The sequence below is a fragment of the Stegostoma tigrinum genome, chromosome 19, assembly GCF_030684315.1.
Source record: "Stegostoma tigrinum isolate sSteTig4 chromosome 19, sSteTig4.hap1, whole genome shotgun sequence".
NCBI lineage: Eukaryota > Metazoa > Chordata > Chondrichthyes > Orectolobiformes > Stegostomatidae > Stegostoma > Stegostoma tigrinum.
Genome location: NC_081372.1, coordinates 12,429,156 through 12,452,143, shown reverse-complemented (window position 1 = coordinate 12,452,143; position 22,988 = coordinate 12,429,156). Strand labels below are relative to the sequence as shown.

The 22,988-nt window shown below is 47.0% G+C and overlaps 1 protein-coding gene across 4 annotated transcripts in view; it reads right to left on the bottom strand.

Annotated features, from left to right (window-relative positions):
- Positions 1-22,988, bottom strand: part of LOC125461638 (PHD finger protein 20-like) — a 69,106-nt gene that overhangs the window by 4,512 nt on the left and 41,606 nt on the right. For all 4 annotated transcript variants that reach the window (XM_059652740.1, XM_048550588.2, XM_059652741.1 and 1 more), the window contains 7 exons: positions 22,284-22,376; positions 16,609-16,779; positions 13,132-13,316; positions 12,344-12,443; positions 10,018-10,213; positions 4,718-5,132; positions 3,567-3,756 (listed from right to left, as the gene is read on the bottom strand). In XM_059652740.1, coding sequence (XP_059508723.1) covers positions 3,567-3,756; positions 4,718-5,132; positions 10,018-10,213; positions 12,344-12,443; positions 13,132-13,316; positions 16,609-16,779; positions 22,284-22,376 — 1,350 coding nt within the window. The remainder of the gene's footprint in view (positions 1-3,566; positions 3,757-4,717; positions 5,133-10,017; positions 10,214-12,343; positions 12,444-13,131; positions 13,317-16,608; positions 16,780-22,283; positions 22,377-22,988) is intronic.

Here is a 22,988-nt window from a genome sequence, read left to right as displayed (position 1 = left end):
ACTTAAATCCATGTATACCACATCCACTGCTCTACCTTCATCCACATGTTTGGTCACCTCTTCAAAGAATTCAATAAGTTTTGTGAGGCATGATCGACACCTCACAAATCCATGCTAACTATCACGAATCAAACCATGCCTATCCAAGTGATCATAAATCCTATCTCTCAGAGCCCTTTCCAATAATTTGCCGACCACTGACGTAAGACTAACTGGCCTGTAATTTCTGGGGTTATCCCTATTCTCTTTTTTGAACAAGGAAATGAAGTTTGCCTCTCTCCAGTCTTCTGATGCTCTACCCATGGACAGTGAGAACAAACAGATCATTTCCAAAGGCCCTGCGATCTCTTCCCTCGCTTCCCATAGAATCCTTGGAGAAATCCCATCAGGCCTGGGGGACTTATCTATCTTCAAGTTCCTCAAAATTCCTAGCACATCTTCCTTACTAACATCCACCTCCTCTAGCCAACCAGCCTGTTTCACACTGCCCTCCTCTACAACTAGGTCCCTCTCAGTTGAGAATACCGAAGAAAAATATTCATTAAGGACCTCTCCTATCTCTTTAGGCTCCATGCACAAATTCCCTTTACAATCTTTGATCGGCCCTACCCTCTCTCTGATCACTCTCTTACTCCTCACGTACATGTAAAAAGACTTGCCATTTTACCTGATCCTACCTGCCAAGGTTTTCTTCATGTCCCTTTATAGCTCTCCTAAGCCCTTTCTTCAGTCCCTCCCTGGCTAACTTGTAACCCTCCACAGCCTTTTCCGATCCTTGTTTCCTAAATCTTATAAAAGCATCCTTCTTCCTCTTAACCAGACATTCGACCTCTCTTGAGACCCAAGGCTCCCTCACTTGGCCACGTCTTCCCTGCCTGCTAGGGACAAACATATCGAGCACACACAGCATGCATTCCTTAAACAATCTCCATATTTCCATAGTGCTCTTCGCTGACAGCATCTGTTCCCATTGTATGTTACCCAGTTCCTGCCTAACAGAATTATAATTACCCTCCCCCCAATTATAAACCTTACCCTGCTGTATGTACCTATCCTTTTCCATGACTATTGTAAAAGTAACAGAGTTATGATCTCTACTGCCAAAATGCTCCCCTACCAACAGGTCTAACACTTGGCTGGGTTCAATGCCAAGCACCAAATCCAAAGTGACCTCTCCTCGTGTTGGTCTATCTACATACTGTGTCAGGAATCCTTCCTGAATGCACAAGACAAAATCCGCTCCATCTAAACTAATACAACCACAACATTTCTAATCAATATTTGGAAAGTTTAAGTGACCCATGACTACAACCCTGTGATTTCTGCACCTTTCCAGTATCTGCCTCCCAATCCGCTGCCCCGCTTCTCTGCGACTCTTAGGGGGTCTGTAAAAAAAAAACCCGAAAGTGGCTGCTCTTTTCTTGCTCCTGATCTCAACCCAATTGACTCTGTGAACATATCATTCTCGAACTGCATTTCAGAAGCTGCTATACCAGCCCTGACTAGCAATGCCAATTCCCCGCCTTTTACCACCCTCCCTATTTCTTTTAAAGCATCGCAATCCCAGAACTTCCAACAATCATTCCTGTCCCTGAGTTATTCAAGTTTCTGTAATGGCCACAACATCGTAGTTCCAAGTACTGACCCATGCTCTAAGTTCATCCCCCTTATTTCTGATACTTCTAGCATTGAAGTATTCACACCTCAAACTGTCCCTGTTTCCACAATTACGCTCCATCCACCGCGTTTCTTTATTAACAACCCCACTCCCTGTTGTGTCTGTTGGAAGCCTGAATACCTCATCCTCTGAATTACAAATCCAGTTCCTCACCCCCTGCCATTCCATACAGCCCGAGCAAACCTCCCTCCCAGGATATCTGTGCTCTTCCAGTTCAGGTGCAACCCGTCCTTACTGTACAGTTCCCACCTTCCCCCGAATGTGCTCCAATTATCCACATAATGGAGGCCCTCCCTCCCACACCAGCCCTGTGGTCATGTGTTTAGCTGCACTCTCTCCCTATTTCTTACCTCGTTATCACGCAGCACTGGTAGTAATCCAGAGATAACTACCCTGTTTGTCCTGGACTTCAGCTTCCAACCTAACTCCCTGTACTCGTTTTTCACATTCTCTGTCCTTTCTCCCCCTGTGTCATTGGTACTGATGTGTACCATGACTGCTGGTTGCTCTGCTTCCCCCTTAAGGATCTTGAAGACACGATCCGAGACAGCATGGAGGCAACATTCGCAACCATCCGTTCGTCTCATTCACATTCACAGAACTGCCTGTCTGTGCCTCTAACTATTGAATCCCCCACTACAATTGCTCTCCTATTCTCCTCCCTTCCCTTCTGTGCCACATAGGTAGACTCCTCAACTTAGTCAGAAATGATCAACTGCCTAACCTGAGATCGTGCCTCTATGGTCTACATTCTCCAACTCAGGGGGGAAACAACCTCTCACCGTTGCTGCCTTGTCAAGACCCTTCTGGATCTCGCAGATCAAAAGTGCTGGAAGATCATACAGTCATCATGTCACAGGCTGCAGGCAGGTTCAGTAGTGGTGGTGTTTGTGGGGTGGGGTGAGGGGTGCAGGAGGGGAAGTGATCTTGCTGTTGTTACAGGCATTTAACATTATCCCTGTGTTCGTGAAGTCCTCACTGGATACAATATTCTGATTGTAACCCATGGAAGGTGCACAATACCTTCCTGCCTACCATACTCTATTCCTCTACATTTCAGCTCAATAGGACCTGGGAATACAGTTCAGAATGAAGGGGTAACTCTTTGGAATGGGGATGAGGAGGAATTTCTTCAGCCAGAGAGTGGAATCTGAGGAACTCATTGCTACAGCAGGTTATGAGACCCAAGTCATTGAGTATCTTTAAGGCAGAGGTAGAGAGGTTCTTGATTAATAAGGGCATCCAGGGTTACAAACAGAAAGGCGGAGAATGGGGTTGAGAAATCTATCAGCCACGATCAAATGCTGGAGCAGACTCGATGGGCCAAATAGCTTAAATCTGCTCCTACATACTTTGGTTAAGCACTTTTGGGCTTTTTCTATTTAATCACCTTGTCTTCTCAACAAAACTTCCACAATTGCAATGGAAGGCTCTGTGAATGCTTTCAGCATATTTCCTATCCCATGCATTTGTTCTGAAGTCTTCACAACATAGCACAACACTCGGCTCACCCAGTCCACGTCAACTCTGCAGTGTAGCCTAATCCAATCCTCTCTCTCCGTAGGCCCGCAAAGTTTATATCCCTTGAAAAGCCCTGACATTTCCTTTTGCTATTATTCACGGTCCTGACCTCCAACAGCCCCATAAGCAGCGAGTCCAGGTCATTACCAAACATTATGCAAGTTCCTCTCCCACATCTTCCAACGCATTACTGCCCCTGCACCTACCCCACTGACAAACATTAACTCAGCATGGTCTAGCTCTTGTACGAATGGGGATCATGTATCCATCAGGTTAGTCTCTGATGGAGCATCATTGTTGGGTATGATGTCAAAGACCCTAAAGCCCCACAAAGGAAACACAGGAACAGACAAATGCCACCATTTACCGTCCAGCTCTTTCTCAATGAAGTCCATGCGATGGCAGACCTCGTCCTGCAATGACTCGACGTGTGTCAGTAAGTTGACCTGCCACTGCAACTGGGGGTCACTGGACCCTTCGTTCTCACCTTGCTTCAGCTCACGGCTTTCCTTCTCTGCTTCTGCCTCAGGAGATGTATCACCACTGCTGCCACGGACCTGAGAGAAGGCAGACGACACTCGGTGAAAACATTCCCGGAGGGAGATCCGACAATACAGAGGGGGGGGGGCTGTGTGAGGGGGAACCAGTCCTTGCTACAATAAAGTACAGAGGTTCCCAAACCCTTTCCCACAGTGGGTCAGTCTGGTAGAACTCCCGGAGTTCCCACAGCAAAAGGTGCAGGCACAAACCCACAAATCTGAATTTTCTGATTTTCTGAAGAAGGGTCCAGACCCGAAACATCAGCTTTCCTGCTCCTCTGATGCTGCTCGGTCCGCTGTGTTCATCCAGCTCTACACCTTGTTATCTCAGATTCTCCAGCATCGGCCGTTCCTACTATCCCAGAAATCTACCTATTCTCTACGCTCTTGGGGACAGCGACCAGGCTAAAATTCCTTCACAGCGAATCACATGTACTAGCAAAAAGGCAAGATGCTGATGGGAACCGATCCCCAAGCTGTCAAGTCTCATCTGCACTGCTGTTGTGGACCTCATGGCTCTGATCGCTGGTCTCTTAACCCAAACTGGGGGCGAGGAGCTGTGATCAATGATTTGGGAATTCCTGATACACAGCTATCCACGAGGGGGAGGTCAGAAAATACAGACAGCAGTCCTCGCTCACCACCAACCTCTGCCCACATCCCCAACTGAAGCTGTACACAGGTCATATTGGACACCCTCCAATACTGTACTGCTCTCGCTAAGGTGGAATGTACAGAATAGAAGCAGGCCATTCAGCCCAATACAGTTACACAATGAGAAGATTCCTTAGCAGCCCACACCTCCAACACCATCGCTCACTCAACAAAGGGACACGTAATTCTGCTCTGGTACATTTCCCATCTTGTTGGTGTTGGGAGAAGTACAGCAGATAAATACTCGGGACATTAAACACCTGTCCTATTGCTGGCTGCAGTGACCCACTCAGGTGGTGACCTTTTCAGAAGTGGAATGACTAACCTTGCAGGAACTGGCTTGCTCTCGGCGAACCTCGAGGTCAGGCTTTCCCGAGTCGTCATCGAAATTCCGCCCGAACCTCTCCGCCAGAGTTTCGTCTCCGTTCTCCCTCATCCTGCCGATCCCCTCGTCCAGCGCAGAGTTGCGGGTCTCCACCACCAGCCTCTGCTCTGCCGCAGGGTAATAGGCCCGAGGCTTCTGGTAACAGTGCTCGTTGGTGATGTAGGACTCTTCGATCATGGGAGCTCTGTTCTGCTGCTCAGCTGTGCCGTTCTGTGCCCTGCATGGTGTGCTGGCACTGGCCCCGCTGTTGCTGTCCTCGCTGGGCGCGCTCTGCCTTTCCCTCAGCTTCTCGAAGGCCGTCGAGGAGATTCGCCAGGGCTTGCACCACAGCTTCAGATCCGGTTGGTCTTTATTCCTGGTTGGAGTTGGGGAGACAGAGAACAGGCCATCAGCCCACAAAGTGGGTAAAGTCAACAGGCTCAGGATGTGCGCAGCTTCCTGATCGCCGGGGGGCAGGGGGGGTTGAAAATTGCTCTGCCTCAGTCTCACCATCTGCAATGGTGCAGTCCCCTCTCCCAGTTCACATGGCATCCAACCCCTGAGGGGTAATCACTGAGGATGCCACTTTACAGAGGGTGGGCCCACCAGGAACGCTTCCACGGTTTGGCACAAGAGGTGGGGAGAGCCTCAACAGATACCCTGAGAGCGAGAGGGGCATTCTCTGGGCCCTTGGCTCTCTTGTAGACACATAGACACACACACACACACACACACACCTCTTAAGAAAAGCTGACTACACACTCCTCCTCGTCGTTCTTGCCATCATTCAAATAAAATTCTTCTTCAGCTGAGGGAAGAAGGTTTAGTCACAGAGCCACTGTCACAGGGCATTTACAAACTAAGCAACTTCTGTGACACATAGCGGGGTTACACAAGTATACTATCTCTGTACAACAATACAGTGCATACCATTAGGCACTGGACTGTTAATCCATTACCCAGGTTCGAATCCCACCATGACAGATGGTAGGAATTGGATTCAATAAAGAATTTGGAAGTTAGGCTCTAATGATGACCACAAAACCATTGTTCGTTGTCAGAAAAAACCTGTGTCATTAAGGGAAGGAATGTGATTTCAAACCCAGAGCAATGCGGTTCACTCTTAACTGTGTGCTGGGTTATTAGGAATGGGCAATAAATACTGGCTCCGCGACGCCCTCATTCCATGAATGAATAAAACTGTGAACAAAAACAGAAGTTGCTGGAAAAGATCTGCAAGTCTGGCAGCATCTGTGAAGAAAAAAAATCAGAGTTAACATTTCTGATCTGTCACCCTTCCTCAGAACTGATGGTAGCTGGGAAAATTGTATCAGAGATAATGGGAACTGCAGATGCTGGAAAATCTGAGATATCAAAGTGTGAGGCTGGATGAACACAGCAGGCCAAGCAGCATCTCAGGAGCACAAAAGCTGACGTTTCGGGCCTAGACCTTTTCAAGAGGTGTTGTTTTTTTCAGAGACAGTAGGAACTGCAGACGCTGGAGAATCTGAGATAACAAGGTGTAGAGCTGGATGAACACAGCCGGCCAAGCAGCATCAGAGGAGCAGGAAAGCTGACGTTTCAGGTCTAGATCTTTTTTCAGAAATGAAGAAGCTGTTTTTCCAGCTTGTGCTGAGGTTCGCTGGAACACTGCAGCAAGCCAGAGACAGTGATGTTGGCTAGGGATCAGGGTGGCAGGCAACAGGTAGCTCAGGGGCATTTTTGCAAGCAGAACGTAGATGTTCTGTGAATTGCTTTACTCCCTACAGCACCCCCTCCCTACCTCCTGCATATAAACCAACATTTTCCCAGATACCATCAGTTCAGAGGAAGGATCACCCAACCCGAAATATTAACTCTGATTTTTTTTTCTTTACAGATGCTGCCAGGCCTGCTGAGCTTTTCCAGCAACTTCTGTTTTCAAACCTGATTTACAACATCCGCAGTTTCTTTGGTTTTAATTATGAATAAAACTATATTTGCTGTACGGTAACAGTAAAAACAATGCAATGGAGAAACTCAGCAGGTCTGGTAGTATTAGTGGAGAGAGAAACAGAGTTCATCTCTCGAGTCCAATATGACTGCTCTTTGGATCCCCAACCTTGGCAGTATGTTGACACCCATCCCATGGCCAGAGCCCAGTAACTGGGGTTCCAGGCACTAAGGAGCCCATTGTGCTGGTGCTGGGACCAGAATGCACAGGTCCTGGATCTGGAGAGACCCAGGCCAGGGGCAACACCAGTATCTATGACCTCTGTCCCTGCCCGATACTCCTGTCCCTCTGCCTGGCACCCCCTCCATCCCGGGTAGATGTTGTACCAGCTGTCACCACTGCATCCCCAATGGCAGCACTGAGTACCGCCTGGGGAGGTAGAACCCATTTCCCCTGGAATGACCCACTGCTGCCCCTTTCGCTTCCGTCTGCCATGACACAAAATCTCAGAATCCCTACAGTGTGGAAACAGACCCTTTGGCCCAACGAGTCCATACCGATCCTTGGAGCATCCCACCCAGATCCATCCCCTATGACCCACATAAGCTGTCCAGGAGTTCGCTCCCTTTGTCCTTCTAAGTAGGTGGGGTCATGAGTTTGGAAGATGTTAAACAGACTTGGTGAGCTGTTGCAGTGTCTCTAGTACACAATACAATCCTGTGTGCCAGTAGTGCAGGAAATATTTATGGTGAACGGAGAAAATAGGCTGCTTTATCCTGGATGGCGTCAAGTTTCTTGAGCGTTGTTGAATCGATTTGGGAAGTGATCAGCATTCCATCTCACTCCCAAATTGTGCCTCACATTGGGGAAACAGGAGGCAAGTTACTCTTTGCAGAATTCCTTGGCTCTGCCCTGCTCTTGTAACGACAGTATTTATTTGGTGACTCCAGTTCAATTTCTGGTCAATAGTAAACTGCACAATTCAACAAGGGTAAGGCCGCTGAATGTCAATGGGAAGCAATTAGACTCTCTTTTGGTGGAGACAGTCATTGCCCACATTAGTATCACTTATCAGCCCAAGCCTGAATGTTCTCCAGGTTCTACTGCATATGACATGGGCTGTTTCAGTATGAGGAATAGTGAATAGTTCTGAACATCGAGCAATCATCATTAAATATTCCCACTTATGACTTTACGATGGAGGAAAGTTCATTGACTGACAATGTATCTGAACATCGTTGGACCTGAGCATTGTTCTAATGAACATCAGCTGTGATGTCCTGGGGCTATGACAGTGCAGTTTGAATTTCTCTATAAACTGTCCAACTTTATCTTAAGGTGTAGAAATGAGTTAACTAATTCAACAACTTAAAAGATGAACAAAACTTCAAGCAATGATCCAAGCTCCATGTGTATTTGCCTTGGGTTTAGAAGAAAGGTGGCAACTGCATTTAAAAATAAACAGCTAGAACAATGAAAGTCAGAATTTTACTACAGCTTCTCTTGCCTTTAAGAACATCTTTAATTTGTAAGTGAAACCTGCAAATATTAGCAGCAGCATCTAAGCTGGAGAATCGGAAGGCTTCCATTTCCATCACTTGGCCTACAAACACAAATCACATTTCCATCACTTGGCCTACAAACACTGGTGTCGGTATTTTTACTGCAGATTTCAGTCAATCGTTCTCCAGGGCTCTTGACTGGCGCGTTCAGCAGGTGTAGTCGAAGGAGTGATTAAGGCGAGTCATTTCGAAAAGGGGGCAAGAGTCTGGGCCTTGCCAGCTCTCCACGTGGCAGCAGAGATCCCCTCCCTCCTCCAGTATTACATAGAATCACACACCACAGAGACAGACTCTCGGTCCACACTTGTCCATGCCGACCAGATTTCCTCAATGGAACCAGTCCCATTGGCCTGCATTTAGCCCATGTTCCTCACAACATTTCCCATCCACGTAACTGTTCAAATGTAATAATTGTACCACAGCCTCCACCACTTCCTCTGGCAGCTCATTCCACATACACACTGCCCTCTGCCCCTTAAGTCCCTTTTAAATCTTTCCCCTCTCCCCTTAAACCTGTATCCCTAGTTTTAGATAACAAAGTGTGAAGCTGGACGAACACAGCAGGCCAAGCAGCATCTCAGGAGCACAAAAGCTGACGTTTCGGGCCTACACCCTTCATCAGAGAGGATGAAGGGTCTAGGCCCGAAACGTCAGCTTTTGTGCTCCTGGGATGCTGCTTGGCCTGCTGTGTTCATCCAGCTCCACACTTTGTTATCTTGGATTCTGCAGCATCTGCAGTTCCCATTATCCCTAGTTTTGGACTCTCTGCCATGGCTATTCACACTATCTGTCTATGTTCATCATGGTTTTATAAACTTTGAACAGGGCGCCCCTAAGCCATTTACACTGCAGGGTGAAGAAAATGTCCCAGCCTACTTAACATTTCCTTATAACCCAAACCTTCTAGTCTAACATCCTTGTAACCCTTCTTTTGCACCCTTTCCCGTTAGTAACATCCTTCCCTTTGCACGGCAACCAGATTTATATGCAGTGCTGTCACCGCGAGGTTTGGTTTTATTCACTCATAGATGGCTGGACCATTTACTGCCTGTCCCTAGCTCCCCTCGAGAAGAGTTTCCATCGGTATTCCATCATGGAATAACACTGAGCCCAGCAGGTGTACACCCTATGGGAGAAATCACTTTCACATTCAATGACTCAGAAAGGTCACAGCAGCAAGACCCTTGATAAGATTTATACATCTCAAAGCCTAGTTTCACACATGGACCGTTTGAAATAACTTGTTTCCAGAGCACGATTCTGTTATTTTCTTTGGAGGAAGAATAATTAGAAGTCACATACTTAAAAGGAGCACTGATGCACCAATGATCCATCAGACAGTCTCAGGACCTCTGATGACACAAAAACATCACAAACACTGCCCGATAATAAAAGCACACCACTCCAGAATCTGTAAAAAGGAAAACGTTCCCTCCTCCAGTCTCCAACAGCCCGTCCGGGCTCAGGTTGAACGACTGCCAAGTCTCCAAACTCAGTCTGCAGCATGAAGTCAGAACACTTTGAAGACTCCATCTCCCCACCACCCTCCCCCTGACATCCCAAACCATTTCCACACCAACAAACTCTCTCTCAACAAGGTGACACATAATTATGATGTGGCACTTTTCCCATCTTGTTGGTGTAAGGAGAGGCACCGTAGATAAATACCTGGGACTATAAACACCTGACCTATTGTTGGCTGGTGCAACCCACTAATGTGTTGACCTTTCAATGAAAATGTACTAGCCATCAGCACTCTGACTTACTGCAGGATGTATATCTTTAGCTGCAGCCCATGTAGCACCTTGATCAGCTTGTGGACATCCCCCAATAGCTGGTGTGTCGAAACTATCTTCCCACTGTTCTGATGGGAATAATTCTCTTTTAGAAAGGTCAGGCCGTGCATGTGACCACTGCTTAGCCATTCCTTGTCGTACCAGTATCTGGAGCTCAAACGCTGATCTACAGAAGAAAAAGCACATCAATCAATTGGCACTTGTCAAAAAAATAAAAATCACTGAAGGCTAAGAGCTAAACATTTTCCACTCTCATGTAAGTAACACAGAAGTTGAATGTAGAGTTTCCACTCAATTCCATTAGTGTCACTAGTGGGTCACACCATTATCTGTGGCTCAGTGGGTCTGGAATTCCTCAGGGTAGTCCCATGGCCAACTACCTTCAGCTGCTTCATTGATGACCTTCCCATTATTGTGAGGTCAGATGTTCAGTATCATTCGCTGCTCCTCAGACACTGAAACAGTTCATGACCAAATGCATCAAGGCCTAGACCAATTTCCAGGTTTGGGTAGATAAATGGCAAGTGACATGCATGCCACACAAATGCCAAGCAACTACTATCCCCAACCAGACAGAGCCTAAACATCATCTCTTGATGTTCGAAGGTATTATCATGGCTGAATCCCACACAATCAATGTCCTGAGGGTTACCATTGACTGAAAACTGAGCTGGGCTGGTCACACAAATGCAGTGGCTACAAGAATTAGGAATGCCACAGGAAGTAAGTGACTCCTCAATCACCACCCACAAGGCACAAGTCAGGATGCGATGGAATACTCCCCACTTGTCCAGATCAGTGCAGCTCCACAAACACTAGAAAAACTTGACACCAAAGCAGCACGCTTAACTGGCATCACATCCAGAAAAAAAAGTCACTCCTTCCACCATCAACACTCAGAAGCAGCAGTGTACACGGTCTACATGACACACTACAGCAATTCACCAAGTCTCCTTAGACAGCACCTTCCAAACACATGACACTACCATCTAGAAGGACAAGGGAGCAGATACATAGGAACACCACAACCTGTAAGTTACCCTCTAAGTCATGCAGCATCCTGGCTTGGAAATATTTTGCCGTTCTTTTAGTGTCGCTGGGTCAAAGTCCTCGAATTCCCTCCCTCAGGGCGCTGTGGGTCTAATTACAGCACATGGGCTGCAGCATTTCAAGAAAGCAGATCTCCGCCACTTTCTGCTAGGCACAGGTTAAAAAGACTGGCTGACCAGTGGTGCCCACGAGTGAACAACAGAAAACAAACTGTACTCTGGTGAACGTGTAGGATTGTGCCACATTACTTTATTGAGTGCAGTCCTGGTCGCCCCATTACAGGAAGGATGTGGACATATTGGAAAAGATGCAGAGGAGATTTACCAGGATGTTGCCTGGTCTCGAGCGAAGGTCTTATGAGGAAAGGCTGAAGGACTTGGGTCTGTTCTCGTTGGAGAGAAGAAGGCTAAGAGGGGATTTAATAGAGACATACAACATGATCAGAGGATTAAATAGGATGGACAGCGAGAGCCTTTTTCGTAGGATAATGACGTTGACTTGTACGAGGTGGCATCGTTGTAAACTGAGGGGTGATAGATTTAAGACAGATGTCAGAGGCAGGCTCTTTACTCAGAGAGTGGAAAGGCCGTGGAACGCCCTGCCTGCCGACGTAGTTAACTCAACCACATTAGGGGCATTTAAACAGTCCTTGGATAAGCATATGGATGATGATGGGATAGTGTAGGGGGATGGGTTTAGATTAGGTCACAGGTTGGCGCAACATCGAGGGCCGAAGGGCCTGTTCTGCACTGTATTGTTCTATGTTCTACTTGAATAGGAATTTTCTTGATCCTCGACCTGTGCCTCCACACCAGCTGAACACAACCATTATTGTTGACTGAGATAACAAGGTGTACAGCTAGATGAACTCAGCAGGCCGAGCAGGAAATGAGTATGAAGAAGGGTCTCGGCCCGAAACTTCAGTTTTCCTGCTCTGCCTGCTGTGTTCATCCAGCTCTACACCTTGTTCTCTCAGATTCTCCAGCATCAGCAGTTCCTACTATCTCCGTAACATTATTGTTGACTTATGGCTTTTTAAGAATTTTGTTCATGGGATGTGGGCATCACAGTGGGATCTGAAACAAAAAATGTGTTCAGATCGCCACCGTGAGCCTCGGGATTACGAGAATGCAGTCGGATTATCGCACTTTACTGACTGCCTTTCCCAGAAAACTATAGGCACCACACTGAGCAATGTAATACATAAGGCATACTGTTTTCACGTTCTTATCTGGCCAGTACTCACCTGGTGGGTCACGGCAGATGTAACAAGTATAGGTTTCGGGCACACTGTCCTCCAGTAGGCCCATGCAGACTCCATGTTGCCAGCACAAGCAATCCTCACACTGCCAAAGAGGAGGGTAAGATCAGTGACTCTGGGAGGAACTTGGGACATGTGCTCTTGTACCACAAAGGGATACAGCATTAATGTGGGATTTGGCAGCGCTCAATGTAACAAACATGAAATAAACTGTATGAAGTCTACCCAGTCTGACACTTTTGAGAGGACTGAATATTATACAGCAAAGTCATCCATACAGCCCATCAGAAATGTGCTGGTCTTTGCGAGAGTTATCCAATTAGTCCCTGCTCCCAGCTCTTTTCCCCAAAGATCTACAAGTTTCAATCTATTGGGTACTTAACCGCCAGTATCTTTTTCTGTTCATATTATTGGTTTAAACTTCCCTCCTGAGACAGATAGACTCTTGCTCAGTCGGGCAATCAAGGGTTATGGGGAAAGGACACGAAAGTGGACAGTGGGGAATGTCGGATCAGCCAGGATCCAAGCGAATGGTGGACCAGGTCCGAAGGGGCCAAATGGCCTACTCCTGTTCCCACCTCTTATGGTCTCTTAGGCTGTGGATTCTAGATTGAAACAAATCACCCCAGCAAAAAAAAACTTCTCTCATTCACCTTCCAGTACTTTCTGTTTAAAGAAATTTGTTAAAATTGTATGTCCTCTGGTGCTCTGAATTATTATGGTTGTAAATTTTTATGATTGGGTTCACTTGTCTTCTAATATTTTACCAATACCTGAATCATGAACTCATTCTCTTCCTCCACCTCACAGACACAGCGTACAATTTCTGATTGGCTGTCGTCCCCATCGCCGGTCTCATCGGGGTTAGTGGTCACATCCACGTCCTGATTGTACTCGTCTTCGCTCCACAGCAGACTGTCCGTTGAAGAGTCGCTTGTTGGGTCATCATCTGAAATATCTGACACACGAGTATGGCTGTCAGACCGAATGGTCTCACACGCGCACGCTCACAAACATCAGGGAAAGCACCCAGTTCATTCGCAAAGGTGAAAAAATGCATGGCGTGTGAGAGAGAGCGGGCTCTACATCGCTGACTGCAAGTGGTTTGCAAGCCTTTTGCAAAAACGTGGAAGCTAAACACTGGTACGTAAAGTGTGAATTGAGAAAATAAGATCCCTCAGTGTATGCGTATAGTCTCTAAACAGATGCTTTGCTCTGTTGTAGTGTTACAGGACTTGCATATCTTAGTTCAGCTCTTGTGCATTCACACATGATATAACTGGGCGAATGCAATTTCTTCACCTGCACAACTTCCTCTGCACTCTTGCCTCCCCTTTTACAGTCTGCTTGTCTTCCCAGCTCCCACTGTCTGGAATTTCTCTTCCTTCCCACCCTCCCCGTTGGCTCCCACTCTCTGGAATTCCTCCTCCACCACCTCCTCCTCTTCTTCCTCCAACCCACCACGCTCTCTGGAACACCTCCTGCCTCACAAACCCCTCCATGCTCCTTCACCTCCTGCTCCTCTTTCAGAACCTTCTGGTATTAGCGCTGGACTGTTAATCCAGAGACCCATGTCACATTCTGGAGACCTGGTTGGAATCCCACCATGGTAGATGGTGGGATATGAATTCAATAAACATCTGGAACTAAGAATCTAGTGATGAGCGTGAATCTATTGTCAACTGTCAGAAAAACCCATCTGTTTCACTCATGTCCTTCAGGGAAGGAAACTACCATCCTTACCTGGTCTGGCCTACATGTGACTCCAGACACACAGCAATGTGGATGATTCTTAACTGCCGTCTGGGCAATTAGGGACAGGCAATATCTGCTGAACAAGCCAGCGATGCCTTCATCCCGTGAATTAATTTTAAAAAGCAACCATTTGGCCATCAGAGGCCAGTATCTGTGGAGCATCTCAGCTCATGTTTCTCCACTAACTTCACATATCTGTGAGTCATTGGTGACAAAGTTGTGACAAAGTAGCTAGACGTCGTTCAGTCTTGAGAAACAGTCAAGTTTTGATGAATAATTCCCATTCCTCCTGACAGTGGCCACCTTCCCGTCACCTTCTCTCCATCACCCACCCCCAAACCAAGCTCTCTTCCAATCATTAACTATTCCAGGTATGTTCCAGGGTTTAAGACATGGGTGCTTACTTATTGATCCAGACTGGACTTAGACCTGAAGATGTTGTTTAAGATTTGCAAATATTCCACAGATTTCGATCTCCCTGGATTCTGATCTTCAGTGATATTTAAGGTGGCCTCAAGCAACTCTAACTCTATTTTTATTCCCAACTGCTTGCCCCAAACACGAGACAATAATTCACCTGCCTGACTGCCGCCACTCCCATGTTTTAGAACACCAAAAGGGTGCTGTTGAACCACAAAAAATAAGCAATGAGAGGGCGGGTTTAAAATCAATAATTTACTTCATTGCAGGCATGTGGTTTAGAAGGGTTTCCTTAAAAAAGTATTTTGTTTGCTGCAAAACTCTGGGACAGCCTGCGGTTGAGATGAAAAGGTGCAAGAGGGAAGCAAAAATTAACCTGGCACCTCTATCATTATCCCATGCTGAGATGGGATTCGAACTTGAATCTTCTGGCGTAGAGGTTACCACTGCAAAGCAAGAGCCGTGCAAACATCACCCACTCCCCGCCCCTTAAAATGTATGAAACAACATGAAAGGTGATAGGGAAAACTGATCAAGGCGCACACACACACACACACACACACACACACACACACACACACACACACACACACACACTAACCGAGCTGGGATTCCCAGCTGAGCTCAGCAGCTTGTCAGAAAGTGCAGACACTGCTGGTCATGCAGGAGCTGTCTTTCCAGTCGTTCCACCTGCAATCTCTGCAGCAGTGAAGTATACAGCAGTAGTCCCAGATGATACGGGGCAGTTTTTAAGAAACCAGTACAACACAATAGGGCTTGCGCCTGCTGGGCCGTAACCGCTCTCTAAATCAGACTGAAACCTCCTGGTAGATGGCTACAAAATTACGCCTCCATAACTGGCAAATCGGACATTACTCTGAAACTGCAGACTATATCAAACTTCCATTATGGTACATATATAAATGTCAAGATGACTAAGTTTAATTACCCATGCATGCTCATTGAGTCCTCAAATCCAGGCCCACAATAACACACACAGCTGACTATCTCTCTACATTACACTGAATACCACCCTATGCCAGCAATATGCCTCACTTGATTCCCCCTTTAATCAATCTTCAGCAAACCTCACCAATACAACATGCTGTTCCATTCTCCCTCATGGCATCCCATAAAAGCATCTTCTCAGCTACTCCCGTGATAGCGAACCCACTCACTAACCACTCACTGCATCAAGATATTTCTTCTAATTTCATGTTAGCTTTATTAATTATTTTACATTTATAGCTTGAACCACCCCTACGAAAAGGCATGTTTTGGTCCAAAAACTCCGTTCTGAGGAATGGTCACCGGACCCGAAACGTTAACTCTGTTTTCTCCTCCACAGATGCTGCCAGACCTGCTGAGCTTTTCCAGCAACTTTGTTTTTGTTCCCGATTTACAGCATCCGCAGTTCTTTTGGTTTATATTTCCCCCCATGTTTGCCCAATGGAACTTCAGACAATTGGAAAGTGTTTCTATCAAGTCAGCTTCAGTCTGCCCTTTTCACTGTGAATGCAGTTTGAGAAAATCTCATGGACTGCGAAACACTTTGCTACACAAATTTACTCTTTTGTGGGATATGGGCTATTATCACCTACCCTCAATTATCCCTGAGCTGGGCCATTTGAGAGGGCCATGATGTGTCAGCCACATGGCTGTGAGGAACATGTAAGCCACACAAAGGTGGCAGATTTCCTTCCCCTACAGGGCATTGGTGAACCCAGATGGGTTTGTTTTAACAACAACTAATCAGTGTTTCACAGACACCATAACCAGTACTAATGCGCAGCTTCAGATTTTACTAATTGAATGTTATTAACGGTATTTTAATTCCACCAGCCGCAATGGGATTTGAACCCTGTACCTCGGGGATTCACCTGGAAGATCTCTGGATCACATGTCGAGCGACATAGCCACTACACCACCACCTCCCCGACAAATGCTCACCTCTTTCTACCCCAGCATTGTTTAATACACATTACACTATTTCGGAGAAAACATAGAAAAAGAGAGAGAGAGAGAGAAAGAGAGAGAGAGAGAGACAGAGAGAAAATTAAAATCACGTCACCAACCGTCAAATTTCAGTCCTTCCATGTAGTATCCGGAGTCAGAACTGCGCAAGGACGTGTATTTATGAGAGAAGGGATATTTGTAAGAGGAGGAAGATCTGGTCGAAGGGAATGTGGATCTTTTCGGTGGGAAATCTCTAGAGACATCTACATTCTCTTCACTGCCAGAAAACTCTGCAATCAAACGAATTCAAAGAGGTCAGCACAATCTGCCCAATAAGGCTGCAAAAACTGGGCTGAAGTGAAACACAAAAGAGAGGCATGGAGATAATGGAGGCAGTGGTGTCAGGGGGACATTTTGCCCCTTCATTCATGTGATGAGGGCATCACTGGCTAGGACAGCATTATTGCCCATCCCAGACAGCAGTTAAGAAGCAACCACATTGTTGTGGGTCTGGAGTTACATGTAGGCCCGACTAGGTAAGGATTGCAGTTTCCTTCCCTAAAGGACATTAGCGATCCAGATGGGTTTTGCTGAGTTTCGTGGTCATCATTAGACTCTTAAAAGTCCAGATTTCTACTGAATTCAAGTTGCACCATCTGTCACGGTGGGATTCAAACCCAGATCACCAAAACATTATCCAGGGCTCTAGATACAGAGTCTAGTGATACTACTACCAGGCCATTGCCTCCCAATGCTGAATGGTTAAAACAAGACAAGGTGGCACACTTTAGCCCATGGGTGGAAAGCAGAGACTGGAAAAGCTCTGTCCGTCTGGGGACGCTGTCCAGTGGTTGGGCACTTGGTGAATGCTGAGGGAAGTGGTGGTTTTTTTTTGGGGGGGGGTGAGGAGGAGGAGGAGAGAGGAGCTCTCATGCCCTGCCAGCTGCAGAGGCCCCGGAGCTGAGTTTCCACTGTCGGCCATGTTGCCAGAAACAAAGGCGTTACAGATCCCCGAGTGGAGCAGCCCACCTCAGACGGGGAAGTCCGACACCCACAATGCTTTACCGATAATGACGGAAGCTGTTGTTTTAACTGGATTCACACACTCCCTATTTTCCACCAACACCATTCCCGACACTCCCACATCACATCGGTTAATTTACATGTATGCGAGACTGGATGACCAATCTACACGGCTGACCCTTCTCCAACCAAAAGGAATGGGGAAGTTTAACTCGGACACGCTTTGCTTTGACCTGAGCAATATGTTACAGCATTCTGTCAGTTGTCCTCTGCCTAGTGTTTCCCCTGAAGGGAGGCAATGCTCGTCACTCAGGGCTAGCATCTAAAACCCAGAGTCAACGTTCTCCACGCGCTAACTGTATGCAGACCTGGAAGAAACAACTGTCATGGGCAGCAGAGAGAGTAAAAGCTCATCTCCCCCATCTCAAGCTGGAAAAGGATAGTTTGTCACCTCCAATGCCAGAAGATACAGTCAGGAGTAGGCCAACAGGCCCCTCAAGCCAGCTCTACCATTCAATATGATGTCAGCTGATCATGGAACTCAATATTCTAATCCTCCCCTCCCCCAATATCCCTTTAGCCATAAGGGCTATATTTATCTCCTTCTCAAAAACACAATATTTTGGTCTTAAACATTTTCTGTGGTAGAGAATTCCACAGGTTCACCACTCTGTGTGACGCAATTTCACCTGACCTCAAACCTAAAGGGTTTACTTACCCTTCATTTTGGTAACAACTCCACCATCATTGGGAAATGAATTGCAATATTTGAGGGAGGACTGTACAGGAATAGGAATGGGAATTTGTTTTTTAAAAATTAGTTCACTCTTTCTTGGGATGTGGGCGTCACTGAGGCAAGGCTCATCCTGAACTGCCCTTGAACTGAGTGGCCTGCTAGACCATTTCGGCGGGGGGGGGGGGGCGTGCAGCTAAGAGTCAACCACATTGCCATGAGACTGGAGTTACATGCAATCCAGGTAACAACTGCAGGTTAAGAAACAGCAAGAACTGCAAATGCTGGAGTCACAGACACCAGTGCGGAGCCTGAGGAACACAGCAGGTCAGGCAGCATCGGAGGAGCAGGGAAGTTGATGCTTTGGGTTTATACCCTTCATCAGGGCTGGGGAGGGAAAAGCAGGCTTCGAAATAAAAGGGAGTGGGGCTGGTAATGGGTGGTTTTAGGAGGGGTAGTGGAGACTGATCAGGGGAAGGGTGGGATGGATAGGAGGCAGGGGTGAGGGGGAGGTCAGACTTGGGATGGGCCGGGGTGGGGAGTTCTTAAAGCTGGTGAATTCTATGTTTAGGCCATCGGGCTGTAGGCTCCTGAGGCGGAGTATGAGGTGTTGCTCCTCCAGTTTGCAGGTGGCGTCATTGTGACATTGGAGGCGGCCCAGGGTGGACATGTCACCCAGAGAGTGGAAGGGGGAGTTAAAATTGTTGGCAACTGGAAGGTGTTGTTGGTTATAGTGTAGAGAGCATAGATGATCTGGGAGTCGCCGAGTCTGGGTTTGGTCTCACTGATGTAGAGGAGGCCACATCGAGAGCGACGGATGCAGTAGACCAGGTTAGAGGATGTACAGGTGAATCCCTGCTGGATTTGGAAAGAGCGTTTGGTGCTTTGGTCAGAGGTGGGGTGGGGGGGGGCAGGTGTAGCACCTTCTGCGGTTGCAGAGAAAGGTGCCGAGTGTTGTGAAGTTGGTGGGGACGGTTTCTCCATCATGGAAACCAACATTAAGTTCTGGGTTTTTGAACGGAATTTAAATTCCACCAGCTGCCGCAGTGGCACTGGAGACTGAGTTGCTAGAGGTGTAGCCAGGGTTGCTGGGCTACTGCAACTGAGGCCATCAGCTCCCCCTTGAGGCTGGCATGACCAGGCATAGCTGGTGAAGGAGGTATTAATGAGAAAGCAGAGACAGGGCACAGACAGCTAAGGAAGTGGATCATTTTCTGCACATGGAGCACAACGCTGGAACTCTACAAAATGCACACTGGCGCCACCTGCTATCAGAGTCATGAAACTACACAGAAATGTGAATTCATATCAAAGCCTAATGGGATACTGAAGTGGTAGCTATCTTTGAAACTCCCTATCATGAAAAACTGATCATAAAGGACTGAACGATGGATACAAATGCAAAGTTACTTTCAGCCTGGGTCAACATTCACTCTCCACGTGGGCAAACAGCTTTAAACACAGAATACAGGAGCCAGTCAGCCCTCTGAACCTGCCCCACCATTCAACATGATCATGGCTGATCATCCAACTCAGTACCATGCTCCAGCTTTCTCCATCTTGCCTTTTGATCCTTTTAGACCTGACAACGACATCTAACACCTTCTTGAAAAGCCTTAAATGTTCTGGTTTCAACCACTTTCGGTGCCAGAGAATTTCAGAGACTCACACTCCCTGGATGAAGACATTTCTCCTCATCTCAGTCTTAATTGGGCAACCGCCTATCATTAAACTGTGACCCTTGGTCTGGGCAACCTGGCTCATCAGGAACATCCTTCCTGCACTGACCCTGTCTAAGCCTTTAGAATTTTATAGGTTTCTCCGAGAGTCCTCCAACATTCTCGTAAGCTCCAGTGAACATAGTCTTAAGAGATCCAATCTCTCTTTATAAGTTAGTCCCACAATCACTGCACTCCATCTTAAAGCAAGAATATCCTTCTTCAGATAACTCAAATCCTCTCACAATGAAGGCTAACAGTGTACGCCTTCATTGGTCTTCTTCACACTGGCACACCCTCTTCCCATGTCCCTTCCACCATCCTTATCTTAAAAGAACAAGACAACGATTATTTACCTGTTTGGGACCCGCTGGGATAAGCCTCAGTGGCCATTGCCTCCCGAAGTGGGACTTAAAGCTGGACCTTCTGGCTCAGAGAAATTGACACTACCACTGCGCGACAAGACCTCAAAAGGTCATTTCCCTTATTTCCCGCCTCAGCCACGGAAGGTGCATCCCACAACCTCACAACTCTCTCAGCTGAAGAGGTCTGCCCAGGCCTCTCGGCAAAAATGCCGCAGATGCTGGAAATCTAAAGTAAAAGCAGAAAGAGCTGCGGAAACTCAGTGGGTCCGGCAGCTTCTGCGGAAAGGCAGAGTTAACATTTCGATTCCGAAATGACTCTCCTTCACAACAAAGAAGGTCTGAGGAAGAGTCATGTAGGATCTGAAATGTTAGTTTCACTTCCAGCGCTGCGGAGTTTCTCCAGCACTGTGTGTTTTTATTCTTCGGTTTCATTCGGTGGCTCTTGGAATCTTGGAAACATAATCAGCTTCTTTTGTCCCAGTCAATATTTTAAATACTTCACCATATAATTCTATAATCTGTTCTCATCAGGAAATCAATTAAACATCATTTTTAAAATTTTCATTGCCCCATTCCATCAGTAACTGAGTGACTGTGATGTCAGCATTAAATCATCTACGCATCCATCCTACTGCGCAGTGCTTTGAGGTGTTAAAGGCTTCTACGTTCCAGATCATTTGTTTTGACGTCTAGAAATGACAAATCAGTTTTAAAAGCCTTGATAATGAGTTGATGCGATATTGCAGCAACGTCAAATCAACCTCATTTGCGTCTTTGCTGCACCCAACTCATCTACTGTTTTCATAAAACTGAACCTCCTTCCACTAATAAATCACGCAGCGCTCTTTCTTTTATAGAAAGCAAAATGCATCATCTCATTCAAAGATTTCTGACACTTAGACTTCAGCCAAGATCCTCAGACAACACGTTCCACACCCACTCAGCGATGCTGGAGTCAGAGATAACGCAGTGTGGAGCTGGAGGAACACAGCAGGCCAGGCAGCATCAGAGGAGCAGGAAAACTAACGTTTCGGGTCTGGACCCTTCTTCAGAAAAAAAAAGGGTCCCGACGCGAAGTGTCAGCTTTCCTGCTCCTCTGATGCTGCCTGGCCTGCTGTGTTCCTCCAGCTCCACACTGTGTCACTTTCCAAACCCACGACCACATCAATCCAGAAGGGCAAAGGTAGCAGATACATGGGAACACCACTCTTTGTAAGGTCCCCTCGAAGCCACTCCCCATCCTGACTTGGAAATATATCACCGTTCCTTCAGGGTGGCTGGGTTAAAATCCTGGAATTCCCACCTTAAGGACAATGTGAGTGAACCCACAGGAGGAGGGCTGCAGCAGTTCAAGAAGGCAGCTCACCACAACCATTTCAAGGGGCAACTAGGGATGGGCAACAATGGCTGGCCAGCCAACAATGTCCACGTCCCAGGAGCGAATAAAATAAACTTTTTAGCCCATTCACCCAGCTCACCAATCATCTATTTAGTGCCTGGGGCAGTGAAGAATAACAGCAATTTTAGCCACTGCTCTCATGACGGTGCTAATCTTCTGAAACCATTGTCAGCCCTTCCTTCAGTATCTTACCCAGTGGCCAATCCCTCAGGGATCAGTGAGCTGAAGTAGTTAATGGCAAATCGATCGAGGATCAATCAACAACCTTTGGTCTACCATGGATAAATTTCTGTTCACTGCTGAGACAAGAGATACGGGACAGAGATGGATGGAGAGAGAGATAGGTGATAAATTGGCCAAAATTATATTGAATGGTAGCACTGTGAGGGGGCCAAATGGCTTCTCCCTGTTCCTGGGGGCCAAAGCGAGCTGCTTTGAATGATTCAGCGTTGGTAAACAGGCCAAGCATCAAGATACCGAGGGCTGCGGAGTTACTTCCTGATCTGCTGTTTTACAGTCACAAACACTTTGTACAAGATGGGTAGAAACAGCTCACCAGATTTTGACTTCTTTTTCTTTTTCTTCTTTTTCTTCAGCTTGACTTTCAGGAAATCGCGGAGCTTCTTCTCGTTGCTCCTCTCTCTCGACCCTGCACAAGGGGACAGTTCAATTATTTCAGACAGAGAGGGGAAACAGCTTCGTTCACTTGGTAGGTGCTGTATGTATGGCGCTTTCAATAAAAACAGACACGCACAGAGCCTGAACACAACCTGCAGGGTGTTGCATGGCACACCTGTGCAAACAACTGACCTGCAGGACCACAGCTGGAGTATTAGACCCAAGGCAATACAGTGGCTCAATGGTTAGCACTGCTGGCTCACAGCACCAGGCACAGTCGCCCGAATCCAACCCGGGTCCATGTGGAGTTTGCACGTTCTCCCTGTGTCTGTGTAGGTTTGCTCTGGTTCCTCCCAAAGATGTGCGGGTTAGGCCATGCTAAACTGCCTGTGGTGCCCAGGGACGTGTAGGCTTAGGGTGGGCTAGCCACAGAGGCAGGGCGGGTCTAGGCAGGGTGCTCCTCTGTGGGTCAGTGTGTGTGGGCTGAATGGCCTGTTCCCACACTGCAGGGATTCTAAAATTCTACCTACAGGAAGACATACTGGTCATAGAGGGACTGCAACAAAGGTCCACGAACTCTGGTGGGATTGTCTGATGAGGAAAGATTGAATAGAGTTGGCCTTTCGAAGAACCAGGCATTATC